The sequence below is a fragment of the Urocitellus parryii genome, chromosome 8 (genome assembly GCF_045843805.1).
Source record: "Urocitellus parryii isolate mUroPar1 chromosome 8, mUroPar1.hap1, whole genome shotgun sequence".
Taxonomy (NCBI): Eukaryota; Metazoa; Chordata; class Mammalia; order Rodentia; family Sciuridae; genus Urocitellus; species Urocitellus parryii.
The window spans coordinates 53,766,969-53,787,515 of NC_135538.1; the positions used below are offsets into that span (position 1 = coordinate 53,766,969).

Here is a 20,547-nt window from a genome sequence, read left to right on the forward strand (position 1 = left end):
CAAGGGACAGTACAAGGAGACCAAGGAAATGTTATCACTCATGCATTAAGAGTATCTACCAACTAAATTAAAGATAATTGCCTGGTGCATTGGCACACACTAATAGTCTCAGCACTTGGGAGGTGGAGGCAGGAAGATAGTTTGAGCCCAGGAGTTCAAGGCCAGTCTGGGCAATATAATGATACTCCCCACCTCAAAACAAAAGATAATAATAACTAAGTTATTAATCTAAGGGCTTAGATAATAAATAGAAATATGAGTGGAAATTAAATAGAAAATAACAGTTTATTTTTTTAAAAGAATTAAACTGAGTCAAGCAGCACTGGGTAATAGATCTTAATTTATCTAATAAACTACCCACAGATGATTTCCTTCCCTGAGAGTAACTCACTTTATGCATTATATCATTTTTGCATCCTAACGTAGTATCTAATACTGACTTAAATTATAGCCAGATTTAGAGAGAAGAAAGGGTGAAAGCTGAGTCACCTGCCCTCTTCCCCCTTCTCCCTCCCTTGCTTCACCCCCTCATCCTGTTCCTTGCTGGTAGTGGATTAAGGGATGGAAATTAAAGTTATCCCTGAACAAAACCTGTAAAACTTTCCAACTGGCCCACCCCAAACTTATTTTAACACTTACCAACATCTCCATAAACATACAGGCCCTTTGGAGGTTTGCTCCTTGTAAAAAGCTGCAAATTAAAAACAAATTATAAATCTCCATCATGAATATAACTTAGTATAGTAATACATATAGTATTCCTAATTGTGTCATATACAGGACATAGAAAGGCTAATATACACAACAAATAGGGGAAAAAATGATGCAAAAGTCTGGGAGGCCATATATTATACAGCCTTAAAAAGGAAGGAAATTCTGGGCTGGGGTTGTATGTAGCTCAGTGGTTGAGTGCTTGCCTCCCATGCATTGAGGCACTGGGTTCAATCCTCAGCACTACATAAAAAAATATATTTTTTTTTTAAAAAAGGAAGGAAATTCTTTTTTTCTTTTTTGGTAACAGGCATTGAACCCAGAAGCACCTACCATTGAGCCATATCCCCTGCCTCTCTTTTTTTGTATTTTATTGTGAGACAGAGTCTCACTAAATTGCTTAGTGTCTGAGTTGCAGAGGCTGGCTTTGAACTTTCTATCCTCCTGTCTCAACCTTCAATCTTCTGGGAATACAGACCTGCAATACTGTACTGGCCTGGAAGGAAATTCTGTTACAGGATACATTGTGGATAAACCTTGAGGACATTGCATTAGATGAAATAAGTCAGTCACAAACAAATATTGTATGATTCTACTTATATGAAGTACTTGGAACAGCCAAAAATTAGAGACAGAAAGTAGAAAAAAGGGGCTGTACAGTGAGGCATAATTCCAGGAGGTTGCTGTAACTCAGGAGGTTGAGGCAGGAGGACTGCAAGTTGAAGGATAGCTTGGGCAATTTAGTGAGACCCTGTCTCAAAATAAAAAATAGGCAGAGCATGGTGGCACAGGCCATTGGTTAAGAGCCCCTGGGTTCAATTCCTGGTACCTTAAAAAAAAAAAAAAAAGCCAGGCACAGTGGCACAGGCCTGTAATCCTAGTGGCTCGGGAGGCTGAGACAGCCTTGGCAATCTAGTGAGGCCCTAAGCAGCTCATTGAGACCCTGTCTCTAAATAAAATATTAAAAAGGGCTGGGGATGTGGCTCGGTAGTTGAATGTCCCTGGGCTCAATCCCCAGTACCAAAGGAAAAAAAAAAGTGGGAAAAGTGGTGGACAGGAACTGCAAGGAGAGGAAAATAGGGAATCTTGTTGAATAGATATGGAATTTCATTTGTGGAAGGTAAAAAGATGGATAGTGGTGATAGGTGTAGAACATTATGAATGTATTTAATGCCACTGAACTGTATACGTAAAAATAGTTAAGATACTAAGCCTTACGTGTATTTTACCACAATTTAAAAATTTGGGGGAGGGGAAGATTGTGAAGCCCCACTGAGGATTCAGTGCAGAAGGCAACAGGAAAAGCAGCCCAAGTAAGGGCTCCCAAGACACATGACTTGAACTTACATCCCCTCTACCACTTACCCACCGTGTAATCATCCCCTTGTCTCCCAGATTAGCTTCCCAAACAATAGCAGTCAGGCACATTCTCAGCAAGTAAGGGAACAGGAGAAATTTTTTTCTGGAGAAAGTGAATAATCTCCAGAAAAAGATCCAAAGGCACTTAGGTGTGGACCTGGATCCCCACCAGATCACCTAACAGTAAAGAATAGTCAAACTTTCTCCTAATCAGCTTGCTAGTATCTGAAAAAACTAAAATGAATTGACAAATTTTTTAAATTAAAAAAAAAAATCAACAGCCACAAATCAACATTTTTTTTTTTTTTTTTTTTTACTTTAAGGACTGAAGATGTAACTCAGTGGTAGAGCACTTGCCTAGCATGTATGAGGCCTCACTTCCATCCTCAATTCAAAAAAATAAAAATAAAAGAAGATAGCATTGAAAAAAACTTTCAAGATAAAAAGAAAGAGACCAAAGCAAATGTACTGAGGGAAAATTTCAGAAGAAAACAGAAGCAAGCTGAGAGCAAAAGGAAACTTCAAAAAATATAGGTATAACATAAAAATGGCCAGCAGGCATATGAAAATGTGCCCAACATGTTTAATAATTGGGGAAATGCAAATTAAAGCCATGATGAAGTATCTCATACCTCTTAGGATGACTTGAATCGAAAAGACAAAAGGTAAATGTTGGTTAGAGTGTGGAGAAAAGGGAACTCTTGCACACTGTGGGTGGGAATGTACATTGATAACAGTATGAAGGTTAAATTAAAATTCAAACTATTATAACACCTACAACCATTCTGGAAACATGCCAAAGAAAATGAAGTCACCCCCTCATAAAGATATCTGCATCCCTATTCTACTGCAGCATTATTTACAAGATCCAAAAAACAGAAACAACCCACGAGTCCATCCACAGATAAATGGATAAACAGATTTTTTGTGACATACACATACAATGGAATATTATTCAGCCTTTTTTTTTTTAGTTGTAGTTAGACACAATACCTTTATTTTATTTAATTTTATGTGGTTCTAGGGATCAAACCCAGCACCTTGCACTTGCTAGGTGAGTGCTCTACCGCTAAGCCACAGCCCCGGCCCCTTACCTTTTAAAAAAGGATCCTAGCCCAGCATGGTAGCCCACACCTGTAATCCCAATGACTCAGGAGGCTTTAACAAGAGGATCACAAAATTCAAGGCCAGCCTCAGAAATTTAGCAAGACCCTCAGCAACTTTGCAAGATCCTGTCTCAAAATAAAAGTAAAAAAGGGCTGGGGAATGTAGTTCTAATTAGCACCAGAGCAGTCAATAATCTGGCCAAAAAAAAAAAATCTCAAAAGCTAGATGTCAGAAACCACTCCATAATGTTTTTGGTTTTGTTTTATAATGTATGGTTTCAGGCCAATTTGCTTCAGAAACCTCTCCCTAAATCCATAAGGCTCCTTCTAGACTTCATCCTTGTTTAGGCCAGGCGAAAAGATCTTGGTGTTGGTTCTGCCACCTGGATGGTTTCCCTGTGTTTCTCTGCATGTTAACTCTCCCATCTATTCTTACATCTCAACTGAAAACAGATTTCCACTCCTGCCAAAACCTCTTAATTTTTCTTTCTTTCTTTTTTATATGAGCATTATTGTGCACTGGTTATTCTATTTTCAACTTGCCAGAAAAAGCGTTTATGCTTTTAAACAATTTTAGAACAACTTCAAATTGGACAACTTGCATAAAACCTAATAATCTCTGAGCATATTCTTTGTACTGGAAATCTTTTGAAAGCAACATTCTGTATTAGGTAACTGGTAACGTCATGGCAATTCATAATTCTTTGAAATACATTTTGCAGGAACCGTTGAAGGAATGATTTTACTCTAGTACTGTTCACATGATATAATTAATATATTTTGAATAAAGGAAGTTTAGGCAAAAAAAAAAAGTGGAGGGGGAGTAAAGATGGCAAAGTGAAAAAATCAGTGCTGGTTAAAAAAAAAAAAAAAAAAGAGTAGAACCCATGATCCTATCTTCTCTTTTTCCCACTCAATAAATCAATATATTTTAGAAAGGGTACTTTGCAGGCTGGGGTTTTGGCTCAGCAGTAGAGTGCTCACCTAGCACGCCTGAGGCCCTGGGTTCGATCCTCAGCACCACATAAAAATAAATAAATAAAATAAAGGTATTGTGTCCAACTAAAAAATAAATATTAAAAAAAAGAAAGGATACTTTGATAATATTCGATCTTACATGCAGAATTTATGTTATATTTATTTTATAGGAATATTTAGAAAATGACAGACTCTGCCATCTAGCACCAAGGAAGATCCTCAGATCACAGTAACTTAATATGACATGAATATTGTTTAAGATGCATATTTTGCCTGTAATTCTAACTACTTAGGTACCCAAGACAAGAAAATCGCAAATTTAAGCCAGCCTTGGCAACTTAAAAAGACTCTATGTCAAAATTAAAAAAACAAAAAACCTTTAAAAGGGCTGGAGCTGTAGAACAGAATGTTTACAAGGACATGTAGAAATGTTTAAAAGGGCTAGCTCAATGGTAGAGCACTTGCCTAGTGAGGCCCTGGGTTCAAACCCCAGTAGCATGTACACATGCATACACATAAGCACACAATGCAGATTCTAACCTAAATAAATTGATGAACAAAATGGATAGCCTTCTGAATACTTACTTTTTAAAAAAAGTGGATACTTTTCTACCAATAAATGTTAAACACAGTCTATCTAAATGACATTATGTGTAGTAGTAACCCAGGCTTACTCTCAGTGAACATGTTAACTAATAAATTAGAAAACAATACTAACTAATAAATATAGAAAAATTATAACAATGTGCCCTAAAGAAAGCTATTTAAAACTTATAAATTGTTTATTTCTATAATTTCCCTTTCAATATTTTCAGACTTTGGTTGACCCCAGATAAATGAAACCATGGATAAGTGGAGACTATTGTACTCTTAAGACTTTTCATTTGGGGAGGCAAGCTAATTTTCTCCTAATAAAATTTCAGTCTTCCAACAATTATTGAAAGTATTTTAAGGGATTTTAAAACCTGTATGTTAAGGGAAAACTCAGAGGATCAAATAGAGAACAGCAATACTATTTAGAAGGCTGTAAAATGAATGCTAAAGAAGCTCTTAAATTCTTTTTTTCACTTGTTCTAATCAGTTATACATGACAGTAGAATGCATTTTGACATATCATACATAAAAGGAGTATAATTTCTCATTCTTCTGGTTGTACATGAGTTTAAATTCTTTATTAGTGGTAGTGATTTCAAGGAGAGGCAGGTTTACACAGGAACCCACATCGTTTGCATGCTCCTACTTTACATTTTCTCACAACCTACCCTCAGTTTTTAGTTTCATTAAATCTCCTTTTTTTTATTGTTTTTATAATCTTTTAATTCTTATAATTTAATCCTGTGTCTCAGAAATCAAGTAACTATACCACTGACTACGAACTCCACCTTTGCATTGCTCCTCAGCTCTGATTATTCTCCAGCTGCTCCTCTCCCCCAGATGTCTTCTCTGTTCTATACCCCAGGAGGCTGACACTGATGGCTGGTTCCTGGCTGGTTCAGACATACCTGAAGGAGATGGGAGATAGAAAAAGAGGGAGCCGGTCTTTCTCTTCTGTCCCTTCCCTGCTTCAGAGGTAAGTCTCAGCATAGCTGCATCCCTCCAGGATCATCAGGTGGCCCCTCCCTCCGGCTACCTCTACAGCTCTCACTAGGCTGCTCCTTCATCCCTGCCATCCTTTGTTCCACCATGAGCCTGATCTTGGCAGTCTGTTGATTCAGTCTTTGTTTGAAACACCTGTTGTAAATTGTTTCCTTCCAGGATTCTGATACACCTCCAACTCTCAAAATGCACACTAGACTCAAATCTGAAATGTTTCTCTAGTGACCAATTATAAAATTTTTCTGAAGTTATTTCTATCTTAAGGTGTTATAAAGTGGGATGATGACACATTCTCTAATGATTTTAAGATGAGGATCCAATCATATTGCCATCTAGAACATGCAGATGATAAGTTTAAGGATGATGTTGGAAAACAGTAATAACCTATCACCTAACTCCACCAAGCATAAAAGATAGAACAGAAGAATGTTGGAGTTGAATCCAAAAGATTTGAGTACAAATTCTGGTTCTCTCATTTATTAGCTATGTGACCCTATGTAGGACATATTAACTCTCCAACCATTTCCTTATCTGTTGGGGGCAGGACAGAGAACACCTCTGTAAGCCTAATCACAAGACCTTCTCATTCACAATGAAGACTGCAACTTCATGTGGTTACGGATACCTGTTTATACTCAGATCTAGTACACTCACTTTGGCATACCCCTCCTAAAGATCTGAACAACACATTGTAAGATCAAGCAATTTTACATCTATATAAACTCTACACTCAAGAAATCAAGAATATGTTCAAGAACACATGGTACAATTTCAACTGTAGTCCATGTATTAAGCCATTAAGGAATTCTGAATAAGTTCCAAAGAATCAAATGTACTCTCAACTACATATAATGTAATCATAAATAAATGATGGAAGGATAGCTAAAAATAGAAAAAACTTACACTAAGATATCTCCCCTCCTATCACCTCTCCCAAGATTGCTAGAAAAGTCTCATACCCCTCTCTTAAAAGGGCCCTCCTATCGTCAACAATTCTGTTTCCCTGGTTAGCTCACTACCTTGTCTGTAGAATCTTTTCAGCTCACTTCACACTAACATACACTTTCAGAAAATGTCTCCTATTTCTTTATAAAGAGAAAGCAGAAGGCATTGGGTTGGAATTCCTTCACCTTTCTCTACAAAATTGCAATCCTACCCATTACCATACCCATCCTTTCCTTCCTCCTACCTATGACAAAGGAAGAAATTCCTCTTCTATCTAACCTTATGTCAATGTCTGGATTTCATAAATGAGTCATGGTCCATCAAATTACATTTTTCTTTCCTTGTAATCTTCACTAACTGTCTTAGTGTTTATTTGTACAATATTGATGTATAATGTCTTATAAGCAAGATGTAAACCCAGAAACAATAAGGGAAAAGATAGATTTTAAGAAGTGAAATTCGGTGCTGGGGTTGTGGCTCAAGTGGTAGCGCACTGGCCTGGCATGCTCGAGGCACCACATAAAAATAAAATAAAGATATTATGTCCACCAAAAAAATAAATAAATAAATAAATAAATAATATTTTTTAAAAAAATGAAATTAAAACTTTCTATTTTAAAAAACACTAGCCAAAGTAAAAAGGCAAAGAATAAATGGTGAAAAAATTGCGACACTATAGATGAGAGTTAATTTTTTAATAAACAAAGAGCTTTTATAAATCAATAAGAAAAACAAATGCAAATGGCTTAAACACTTGAAAGACTACTTAACTACATCCACAATAAAAAAAAAGTGTGATTTTAAAATAAAACTAAAATATTGTCATCACAAAAGCCTAAAAGTCTGAGAGGACATAAAATTATCAAAGATGTAGGGAAATGGGCAAGCACACAAACTGGCAAGAATAGGAATTGTGGCAATATCTTTGAAGACAATCTGTAATTGTCAATCAAAATGTAAAGCACATATACTTTTAACTGCACAACTTTATTTCTAGAAATTTATCCTTAGAATAGCCCATATGTGTTCACTAAGATACGTGTGTAATCCATTAACAGAACATGTTGAATATTCACATGAAGAATACTAGGTCACTATTAAAAGCTATTGAATTGCATGGGCTGGGCTGGACTCAGTGGTAGCACACTGGCCCAGCAATGTGTGAGGCACTGGGTTCGATTCTCAGCACTGCATATAAAGAAATGAAGGTCTATCAACAACTAAAAAAATATTTTTTAAAAAAGCTATCGAATTACAGAAAAAGACAAAATGCAAGTTAAAAAACTGTTGAATTATGGACCATTCATATGAAAAAATTAAGAACAAAAAAGTATCTCTTATAAGAACTACAAAACCCAATATGGAATATTCTCCTAGATAAAGTGTCAAAAGTTTTGTTGTTGCTGTTGTTGCTGTTGTCGTTTATAAAGTACAAGAAACTGGACATGCCATGGTTCCATTATATAAGAAAGAAACAAGGGTATGTGGGCATACACAAACATACATGAACATGCAAATGCTTAGAAATTTCTGGAGGGATCAAGAAATGGTTGAATGATGCTGGGCACAGTGGCGCACACCTATAATCCCAGTGGCTCAGGAGGCTGAAGCAAGAGGATTGGGAATTCAAAGTCAACCTCAGCAAAAATGAGGCACTAAGCAATTCAGTGAGACTCTTGTCACTAAATAAAATACAAAATAAGGCTGGGAAGTGGCTCAGTGGTCAAGTGTCCCTGAGTTCAATCCCCAGTACCCCTCCACACACCAAAAACAAGAAAGAGAAATGGTTGAATAAACAGTTGGAAAGGAAACAGAGATGATAAGGAATGTAATTTTGGTTTTTTTTTTTTAATTTTTAGTTAGAGATAGACATAATACCTTTATTTTATTTATTTTATGTGGTGCTGAGGATCGAACCCAGTGCCTCACATGAACTAGGCAAGTGCTCTACCACTGAGCCACGATCCCAGCCCCAAGAGCAATGTAATTTTAAATGTATATTCTTTCATACTGTTTTAATTTGTTGCCTCTACCAAGGGACCCATTGGCCATAAGGATAAGGGAATAAAAAGTTTCAAAGAGGACAGGACTAGAGAGGAGACATCAGCTAACTAGAGATCTTTTTTTTTTTAATTGGTTGTTCAAAACATTACAAAGCTCTTCACATATCATATTTCATACATTTGATTCAAGTGGGTTATGAACTCCCATTTTTACCCCGTATACAGATTGCAGAATCACATCGGTTACACATCCACGTTTTTACATATTGCCATACTAGTGACTGTTGTATTCTGCTATCTTTCCTATCCCCTACTATCCCCCCTCCCCTCCCCTCCCATCTTCTCTCTCTACCCCATCTATTGTAATTCATTTCTCTCCCTTGATTTTTTCCCTTTCCCCTCACATCCTCTTATATGTAATTTTGTATAACAATGAGGGTCTCCTTCCATTTCCATGCAATTTCCCTTCTCTTTCCCTTTCCCTCCCACCTCTCGTCCCTGTTTAATGTTAATCTTTTTCTCATGTTCTTTCTCCCTGCTCTGTTTTTAGTTGCTCTCCTTATATCAAAGAAGATATTTGGCATTTGTTTCTTAGGGATTGGCTAGCTTCACTTAGCATAATCTGCTCTAATGCCATCCATTACCCTGCAAATTCCATGATTTTGTCATTTTTTAGTGCTGAGTAATACTCCATTGTGTATAAATGCCACATTTTTAATCCATTCATCTATTGAAAGGCATCTAAGTTGGTTCCATAGTCTAGCTATTGTTAATTGTGCTGCTATGAACACTGATGTAGCAGTATCCCTATAGTACACTCTTTTAAGGTCTTCAGGGAATAGTCCGAGAAGGGCAATAGCTGGGTCAAATGATGGTTCCATTCCCAGCTTTCCAAGGAATCTCCATACTGCTTTCCAAATTGGCCACACCAATTTGCAGTCCCACCAGCAATGTACAAGTGTACCCTTTTCCCCACATCCTCGCCAGCACTTGTTGTAGTTTGACTTCATAATGGCTGCCAATCTTACTGGAGTGAGATGGTATCTTAGGATGGTTTTGATTTGCATTTCTCTGACTGCTAGAGATGGTGAGCATTTTTTCATATACTTGTTGATTGATTGTATATCCTCCTCTGAGAAGTGTCTGTTCAGGTCCTTGGCCCATTTGTTGATTGGGTTATTTGTTTGCTTATTGCTTAATTTTTTGAGTTCTTTGTATACTCTGGATATTAGGGCTCTATCTGAAGTGTGAGGAGTAAAGATTTGTTCCCAGGATGTAGACTCCCTGTTTACCTCTCTTATTGTTTCTCTTGCTGAGAAAAAACTTTTTCTAACTAGAGATCTTAACAAACTTGGAAGACAGAATATTTACAAAGTGTGTGTGTATATATATATATATATATATATATATATATATATATGATTTTTTTCCTTTGTGTTAAAAAGGATGCTATGAACAAAATATGGAATAAAATTTTATAGGAAAAATTGTTAAAGGATGATTTAGAAAAGAGTGGAAGAGTGCCTCTACCAAGGGACCCATTGGCCATAAGGATAAGGGAATAAAAAGGTACAAAGAGGACAGGACTAGAGAGGAGACATCAGCTAACTAGAGATCTTAACAAACTTGGAAGACGAACATTTACAAAGTAGAGTTAACTAAGAAGCAAGATGGGGATTTCACAGAGCAGCCAGCCAGGGAGAAAGAGGCCCTGAGGATGGACACTAGAAAGACTGAAGATCTTAGAAACAAGAGGTCCTGGCAGGGGGAGGGAGATGAGCAAACATTTTGATGTGAAATAGTCACATACGACCACTCCCATCCCCCTACATCTCTCTACAGCACCCCTACATGTAGCCTACATGTAGGCTTCCCTAGCCACTCTCCTCAGGCAAAATAACAGAAGCTTCTTCTCAGACCAACACCAAGCATGTAGAGCTCCATTTTATCAGTGTGTCTTTTGGGCCTACTGAACGGAGCCAACAGAATACAGCCCTCAAAGGTTCCAAATATCTTTACATTCTAAATGTCCTATTAAAGTGTGAATTCTAAACTATAATAGGGCCACTGCACCACAAGCATAGAGTCTTAAATCACCTCAGCACCCACAGGACAACACATACAGTAGACACTGATGGCTGACAGAATCTGCCACTCCAAAATATGTCACCTTGGCATAAAGATTATTTTGAGTTAAAAGCACTTGGGAAAACAGTAGGTGGAAGAAAAGTACTCTAACCTTTTTCTTCTTTGTGAAAAATCAAGACATAAAACTGCTGTGTGAAACATGCCATCTATTCCAGGAGAAAAGAAACATTCTCATCACCAGAGATGGGAGTTGAGGCCAGAAGAAATCTACACAAATAGACTTTCAAAAATAATTCCTATTTTTCTTTAGTATTCTTAAATATTCTAGTTATTTCCCATATATTTTAGTAACCAATTTAATTACTACTCAGTTCACCCTAGTATGTAAGCTCTTGGGAATTTATGCTTTTGGGATCTTCATTTTCCTGTGAAGGTTTTAATGCACATACGAAAATCTACATACTCTCTTCTCACTTTAATCTGTTTTATGTCAAAAATTGTAGGTGCAGCTAGAGAAGTAAAGTTTTGCCTCCCCTTCCAACACTCAAAAACAAGTGTTGAGCCAGGCATGGTGGCACATGGCTGTAATTCCAGCGACTCAGAAGACTTGAAGGAGGACTACAAATTCAAGGCCAGCCTCAGCAACTTAGTCAGACTCTGTCTCAAAAATAAAAAGGGTTGGGAACATGGCTCAGTGATTTCCAGTACAAAAAAAAAAAATAAAGTTATATCTTAATAAATTGAAGGTGATAGTCAGAAATAACTTTCTAGGAGAACTCAAAGGGAACTCATGAAATCTGTATACAGGCTATACATATAAACAAAGCAGAGTGCTATGCTACTGTCATAAAAATTCCCTCCCGTACTGGGCATGGTGGCACATGCTGCTGGGGAGGCTGAGGCACGAGGATCACAAGTTCCAAGCCTAACTAATGCTTAATATATACTTCAATGAGCCATGTTACTGGCCTAAGATAAGTATTTATGAGAATTTATCTATTCTCAAGAGAGAAAAGATTTTTGCTAATATCTATAAATATTCTAGTTATTCTAAGTCTCTATACTTAAGGCTCTTTTTGCTAAAAGAAATAAAGACTAAATCGTGCCAGGCACAATAGTGCACACCTCTAATCCCAGCAGCTTGGGACACTGAGGCAGAAGGATCACAAGTACAAAGCCAGCCTCAGCAAATTAGCAAGACCCTAAACAACTTAGTGAGACCCAGTCTCAAAAAGGATGAGGAATGTGACTCAGTGGGTACCCCTAGGTTTAATCCCAGTATCAAAAAAATAAATAAGTAATTCTTTTTTCCCATATCCATCTCTAGCTGGTAAGTATGGTTTGGCTGTCTCTTATAGAAGGAGCAAGACTGGTCATTAATTACTGCTATTGTTTTCTTAAACTTCTTTAGAACCTCAAATAATTCTTAATATGTCAGGACTTAATACAAAGTAGTTAATAGCAAGAATATTCAAAATAACATAAGATTCTAGAGATATTCACAAACTGGAATCTCTAGCGTAAAATTTAAAGAGGTACAGTGTCTTTGAGCCAGAATCCAGGACATGTGAGTGCATTTGGGAGTGGGATCTAACACATTTTTTTTGAGCTCTTACTACAAGCCAGACACATCAAACCATTCCTCTGAATCAAGAATTTTCCAAAGCTTGTTACAAAAGAATTTTGCTATGAGTGCTAACTGTAAAAGAGGCTTATGTATTCAAATTGGAAGAACACTGAATGAATCACCAAATCAAAATTTAAAAGGTTCTTTATTACTGGGTATAGTGGTATAAACCTGTAATCCCACAGACTTGGGGAAGCTGAGATAGGAGAATCTCAAGTTTGAGGCCAGCCTCAGAAACTTAGCAAAACCCTAACAACTTATTGAGAATCTGTCTCAAAATAAAAATAAAAAGGGCTGGAAATGTAGCTCAGTAAAAAAGCATATCTAAATTCAATCCCCAGTACCATCCCATTCTCCCAAAAAAAAAAAAAAGTTTATTGAAGGATTTTGCAGAGTCTTAATATACTAATGGTATTATAGTTCTCTGAAGAAAAGAGTTGTTTGTACCTAATTACTTTGTGTGTGTGTGTGTGTGTGTGTGTGTGTGTGTGTGTTTTGGTACCAGGGATTTAACTCAGGGGCACTTTTCCACTGAGCTATGTCCCCCAGTCCTTTTTATCTTTTATTTTGAGACAGGATCTCACTGAATTGCCTAGGCTGCCCTAGAACTTGCAATCCTCCTGCATTGGCCTTCAAATCGATGGGATTAGAAGTGTGCATCACCATGCCCAGCTGCACCTAATTATTTAACAAACAAAACCATTAGGCATTTCTTTTAGTCTAGGGGAATCATAACACCAAAAGTGCAGTGAGCCAAGAAAGTTGCAAACCTCCACCAGAGAGGGCTGGAAATGGGCCTAGAGAAACCAAAAGGGGAAGCAACTGACTTTGCAAGAGGGAACTGAGAAAAAAATTACAGAAGGGAGATAGACAGTGAACTTGCAGGTTGAGCAGATATATGTATGATAGAATAAGTCATACTCTGGGGGGAAAAGCAAAGACATTCTAATCTAAGCTAAGCATGGGCAAAATGGCTATATAAGGCTCAAAAGATAGACTTAAGTCACATATCCAAGGACATTTTTGCCTGGCATTAGTAACATGAATGAATAGATGAATGAATTTTGCATTAGGCTAAGGACTATAATCTCTTTGAACAAGTGTGTATATGTCAATATGCATTATATAGAGTAATGGGTATACATTGCTCAACAAATACTTCCTGTTTTCAAGGAGCTTACAGAAGACTAATGATGGGAGACAGAATAAATTACGTATATACTTATAATTATATATCATTTTAAATAAATTGGAAATTAGGGTACATTATTACCACAATCCATGAAAGTAAAATGATGAAAATAGTATGAAAAATATATAGCTGGGCCAGTAGCACACACCTGTAATCTGAGCTACTCAGGCAACTTAGTGAGACACTATCTCAAAAAGAAAATTTTTTTTTAAATACTGGGGGGTATAGCAATAGTATAGTGCTTACCTAGTTTGTGTGAGATCCTGGATTCAATCCCCAGTGCCACAAAAAGAAAGAAAAGAAAAAGGAAAAAAATCTAGATGTAGTTTAGCACTGTTATTTAATAGGGTTGTTTAAGCCTTTGATTGGTTTTGAAATTCCCATCTCATTACAACCAAAAGACAATATCTAATCAAAAAGTATCCTGACCACCCTAAGATACCATCTCACTCCGGTAAGATTGGCAGCCATTAGGAAGTCAAACAACAATAAATGCTGGAGAGGATGCAGGGAAAAGGGCACTCTTGTTCATTGCTGGTGGGACTGCAAACTGGTGCAGCCAATTTGGAAAGCAGTATGGAGATTTCTTGGAAAGCTGGGAATGGAACCACCATTTGACCCAGCTATTGCCCTTCTCGGTCTATTCCCTAAAGACCTAATAAGAGCATGCTACAGGGACACTGCTACATCGATGTTCATAGCAGCTCAATTCACGATAGCAAGACTGTGGAATCAGCCTAGATGCCCTTCAATAGATGAATGGATAAAAAAAATGTGGCATTTATACACTATGGAGTATTACTCTGCATTAAAAAATGACAAAATCATAGAATTTGGAGGGAAATGGATGGCATTAGAGCAGATTATGCTAAGTGAAGCTAGTCAATCTTTAAAAAACAAATACCAAATGACTCCTTTGATATAAGGGGAGTCAACAAGGACAGGGTAGGGACGGAGAGCTTGAGAAGAAGATTTACATTAAACAGGGATGAGAGGTGGGAGGGAAAGGGAGTGAGAAGGGGAATCGCATGGAAATGGAAGGCGATCCCCAGGGTTATACAAAATGACATATAAGAGGAAAGGAGGGGTAAGACAAGATAATACAAATGGAAGAAATGATTTACAGTAGAAGGGGTAGAGAGAGAAAAGGGGAGAGGAGGGGAGGGGAGGGGAGGGGGGATAGTAGAGAATAGGACAGACAGCAGAATACATCAGACACTAGAAAGGCAATATGTCAATCAATGGAAGGGTAACTGATGTGATTCAGCAATCTGTATACGGGGTAAAATTGGGAGTTCATAACCCACTTGAACCAAACCGTGTAATATGATGTATTAAGAACTATGTAATATTTTGAAAGACCAATAAAAAAAAAAGTATCCTGAATATCTGCATTTGGGGTAAAATTGGGAGTTCATAACCCACTTCAATCTAATGTATGAAATATGATATGTCAAGAGCTTTGTAATGTTGTGAACAACCAATAAAAAAAAAAAAAGTATCCTGAATTTTAGCAGACTTTCTGTAATAACCTATCTCAAAAGAGGATGTCAGGAAAAGCAAGTGTCAAAATAAAGTCACTAAATTTTTTAAAACAATATGACTATACTGGCTAATGTCCAATAAGGAAATATACTAATGTCATGAGCGTTTGGGATCTCACTGTTAAACGTTTGGTGATTTGGGAAATAAACAACTCAAGACTACTCTACAAACCACTAAATTTAGTAAAAATTTATTATCTAAGTCCATTTTCTATTGTGTAACAGAACATGTGAGACAGGATAACCTATTTTTTAAAAGGGGGTTATTTTGGCTCATGATTCCAGAAATCAGAGAGCGTGGTGTTGGTATCTGATGAAGGCATCATGGTGGAAGAGCAAGTGAAACATGAGGAAGAGAGAGCAAATGGGCAAGAGAAGCAGCAAAAGAAACCCAAGAAAACTGAACTCACTTTATAACATACTCTCTCTCTCTCTCTCTGGCAGTAACTAATCCAGAGAGCAAGAATTCACTCTCTCAAGACCACGTCAATCTATTCATAGACTCTATCCTGTAACCAAACACATTACACTAGGCCTCACTTCCCAATACAACTACTTCCCAATACAACTACTACATTGAGGAGTAATGTCCAACCCTAATTTTGTTTTGTTTTGGTTTTTTTGTTTTGTTAAGCAAGCAAGCAGAAATTTTATTTAAAAGGAAACTGAGATTAAAAACTCAAAACTCCCAGTGCAGCAAACCGAGAGGGACAAGAGTGTCCAAGACAAATTTTAGTGGGGACAAATTATAGCCAAACTATAGCATTTATGTTTTGAATCTTATATATGTAAAAGCCAATTCCTCATACAAAGAATCTTTGGGACAAAAGGGTTTATATTTTTAAAGTAATATCCAATCACTTTTCTATCAAAATTTTATGAGGCAAAATCTAATGCAAAGTGGATCCCGGTACATACACACACACACACACACACACACACACACACAATTTTTGAGACAATTGGGCTGGGATGTAGCTCAGTGGCAAAGCATCTGCCTTGTATTCGCAAAGCCCTGGGTTCAACTTCCAGTTCCAAAAATGACATAAAAAAAGAACCCCACAAAAAGAAAAAGATTAAAAAGAAACTTTTTTTGAGACAATTGGAGAAAATTGAAAGTGAGTTTTTTTTTTTTTTAAAGAGAGAGTGAGAGAGAGAGGGGGACACAGAGAGAGAATTTTAACATTTATTTATTTTTTCCTTAGTTCTCGGCGGACACAACATCTTTGTTGGTATGTGGTGCTGAGGATCGAACCCGGGCCGCACGCATGCCAGGCGAGCGCGCTACCGCTTGAGCCACATCCCCAGCCCTGAAAGTGAGTTTAATGTTAGGACTGTCAGATTAAAATATAGAATGCCCAGAAAATACAAATTTCAGATTAACATCAAATAATTTTTTGTAATATATATATATATATATCAAAATATTGCATGATAAATGCATATACTGAAAAACTTATTTATTTAAAATTCATATTGATTAGGGCATCTTGTATATTTATTTGCTAAATGTAGCAATCCTATTTTAGATAATATTATGAAATGAGTGTTAAATTTCTTAAATGTGATGATGTTAAGATAGTTATGGAGGAAAATGACCTTGTTAGAAGATGCAGAGGATGTTTTTAGGGGTTAAGTGTTATAATATTGCAACTTGTAAATGTTTAAAAATATATATATTTAGAAAGGAGATAAAACAAATGTGGCAAAATGTCACTCATCAGTGGACCTAGGTATATTGTGGATAGTTTACAAAATAAAAAGTTAGGAGAAAAATTGGAAAAGTGACTATTTATTATATTACTTTTGAACTAAATCTGAAACTATTCAAAAATATCTGAATATTTAGATTCTAGGTATTTGCTTTCAAAACTGTTATCAAAACTATTATTTTAACTGCTGATACTAAAAGTCATTATTCCAAGTATCTCCCTTTTATGATTTAAACTTTGTCATTCTCTCTAGTTTTAAAATTCCAACATTAGCCAGGTTGGGGGGGGGGGGGGACACACGCCTATAATCCCAGTGCCTCGAGAGGCTGAAGAAGGAGGGTTGTGAGTTAAAAGCCAGCCTCATGAACTTAACAAGGCCCTAAACAATTCATTAAGACCCTGTCTCTAAATAAAATATAAAAAAGGCTGCGGATATGCCTCAGTGATTAAATGCCCCTGGGTTCAATTCCTGGTACCAAAAAAAAAAATCGAACATTAAAAAATCATCCAAGATGATTCTCATCAAAGTTATAAATAAAATAGCATGTTCTCTGCCTTTCTGGATTACTCTCCACCTGCTATTCCACATAATTTCCATTAGGACAATTCAATAATAAGGGTGGAACTGTTAAGATAAAAAGTGTTGTTTTCAATTTGTTTAAAATGCAAGAATACTACTTTTCCTGTTTCTCTCCACTCACCCCCCCCATTGCATTATTATCTCCCAAAATGATAGAATCAGAGACAATGATTCCAGCTGGAATGCTGAGCATAATTATATCTTTTTAAAACTGGCATTATATCATCCACAACATGGACTACTTTCTGATAAAAGTAGATCACTTCAGGTTTCTAAGATCTTTAAAAACTAAGAAACTGAACTATATGTTAGTATCCATAAATTCTCTTTAAATGAAGAATCCTTAAATGCCTTTAGCTGATTTTCAAAAGAACCCCTCCTAACCTAAAGTACATCAATTTATTCAGATTACAAGTATAATTAAGCCTATTTAAGTATCTGAATCAAGGGGGCTTTAAAACTCTACAACAACTAACACAAGAAATGGCTGAAGCTCTGATTATCTCTGAATCTGAAGATGCAAATGACTTTTTAATTCCTCACGCATTCAAGCAGCAAACACTTGTAAGTACACATAGGTGCCAGTGGGAGACAAACGACAAGAGGCAATTTCTCTAGCAAAATCCTCCCATGTTGTGTTACTCCTGATATTCTGATTCTGTCCTAGCTTAAGTGAAGTTACGCTGGGTCAGGTCTACCCCAGTCCACTTCTAGGTATATTGTGGATAGTTTACAAAATAAAAAGTTGGAAGAAAAATTGGAATGTCCAGTACACAATGGGATGTCCAGTACACAAGCGTGATCCTCAAAAAAATGATCAGGAACCCAACAAAACAAAGATATTGAAAATATCCCTCATTCTGAATTCTGTTGAGGTTCTGAATTGGAAACACTAAACTGGTGTTCCAGGCATCTTCTGGATTAGCTAAAAACTGATGCTGAGGAGGGAATGAGACTACAGACACATTCACTGAGAGACATATGGATACAAAACTCACAGAGACACCTATACTCTCACATAGACACATGGATAGGCCCACAGTCACTACACCTGCCTTCAGTCAGTAGAGAATTATTTTGTGACTCTTCCATTCATTCTACAAGTATGGATTAAACACTGAGCACCTACTTTATTCCAGGGAGTAAGCAGAGTTCCACAGGAGCAATATGCAACAGAAGGAAGACAGCGTTTCCAGGAGTGTATGGTCATCAAGTGGACAAAACAAGATGGACCATGACATAAGGATGTGGGGGAGAGCTTTAGCAAAGACCCAGAAGCAAACCAGATCCCAGTCTTTTCAAGAAACTTCAGTGGTTCTTCCTTGCTCATGTCTTGTTTTTGTTTTTTCACATATTTAAAATCAGTGCTTTATAGTTGTACATAATGATGAGATTTGTTGCTACATATTCATACATACCTAGCTGGTGCTTTTATGGAAACAGAGAACAGTGACAGATGAGGATGGCAGGAGGGACTGGACCAGGCTTTTGAGGACCTTGTAGAACATGCTAATGAGTTTATATTTTATTCTGAGGCAGAATGGTGTGATCAGAAGGGTATGGACAAAGCATTGAATGGGAGGAAACTACAGGACAAGAAACCACCATTCATATCTGCTCCACTGACACCAACCCAGTGTTTAGCTACTAGATCCAGAGAGAAACACTGTAGGGGATTTTGTGGGTAAGTGGGGTAAAGGCAAGTGAGGACATCCTGCAGTGGTTCACAGTGTCATGAGGGGTTATGGACTACTGCCTAAGGGATACGCTCAGGTTTCTACTGGAGAAGCTATAGATGGTTGTGACATTATGGCCTGAAACGTGCATTCGAGTCTTTATATCCACACATGCTATAGGAGATGAATAGGTGTAGATTGCTCAGTTTTATACTTCTCTTTATTAGAGTAGAGGTTCCCACTCAATTAAAAATCCAATTGTAGGATGGGTGTGGTGGCACATGACTGTATTCACAGCAACTCAGGAGACTAAGGCACTAGGTCCACAATTCGAGGGCAATCTGAGCAACTTAACAAAATCCTGTCTCAAAATAAAAATAAAAGGGCTAGGGATATAGCTGAGTGATAGAGTGCCCTTAGGTTCAAGTCTCAGTACCAGGAAAAAAAAATTGTATAAAGCAAAATCAGTTTATTATTTAACATAAGAAACTCACTGAAGGAAAATATCTAATTCTTGAAAAGCTTAATATTATTAAAAGAGAATATGATTTCCTAGAGAAATCCTCAAAGATGCCAACTTCATAAAGAATCATCAGGATAACAAGTGTGAAGGCAACTGGAAAAGAGGTCAATGAGTACAACTCTGAATTTCAGGCTGAAATAAATTTTATGAAAAAAAAAGAAAGAAAGAAATCACTGAAAAAGGGAAAACTAAGCTGAGCATGATGGCACATGACTGAAATCCCAGCAATTTAGGAGGCTGAGGCAGAGGATTGCAAGTTCAAAGCCAGCCTCAGCAACTTAGTGAGGCCCTAAGCACCTTAGAGAGACCCTATCTCACACTAAAAAATAAAAAGGGCTGTTGATATAGCTCAGTTGTTAAGTGCCTTTGGATTCAATCCCAGGTACCACAAAAAAAAAGGAAATTTTATTTAAACTAATTTATTGAGTACATTATTTACATTTTATATTCTCCAGATAGTATTACTTTTAGTTTAATAGTCTTTTATTACAAAAACAATACTGAAATTATTTATATAATGCTGGGTTGTAGATAGCAACTCACAGTTAACTGTTTTTTATTTAAATATTTTATCTCAATCTATGGTCTGCCATATTTTTTCTGAGGTACCTTGTGTTGACTAGAAATTTAAATTTTTTAAAATATTTTTAGTTGTAGATGAACACAATATCTTTATTTTATTTATCTTTTATATGGTGCTGAGATTCAAACCCAGCGTCTCACACATGCTAGGCAAGCTCTCTACTACTAAGCCACAACCCCAGCCCAGAAGTTTTAAATTTTAATATAGTCAAAAGTATCAGTTATTACCTTTATAATTTAGACTTTTGTATCTTATAAGAAATTCTCTCTGGGGCTGGGGACATGGCTCAAGCGGTAGCGCGCTCGCCTGGCATGTGTGCGGCCC

At 36.8% G+C, this 20,547-nt stretch overlaps 1 protein-coding gene across 3 annotated transcripts in view; it reads right to left on the reverse strand.

Moving 5' to 3' along the window:
* Afg1l (AFG1 like ATPase) overlaps positions 1-20,547 on the reverse strand; it is a 207,183-nt gene that overhangs the window by 142,391 nt on the left and 44,245 nt on the right. For all 3 annotated transcript variants that reach the window (XR_003300862.2, XM_026389658.2, XM_026389659.2), the window contains exon 3: positions 640-691. Coding sequence is in view for 2 of the 3 variants with exons in the window: in XM_026389658.2 (XP_026245443.1) it covers positions 640-691 (52 nt within the window). In the remaining variant the exon portion in view is untranslated. The remainder of the gene's footprint in view (positions 1-639; positions 692-20,547) is intronic.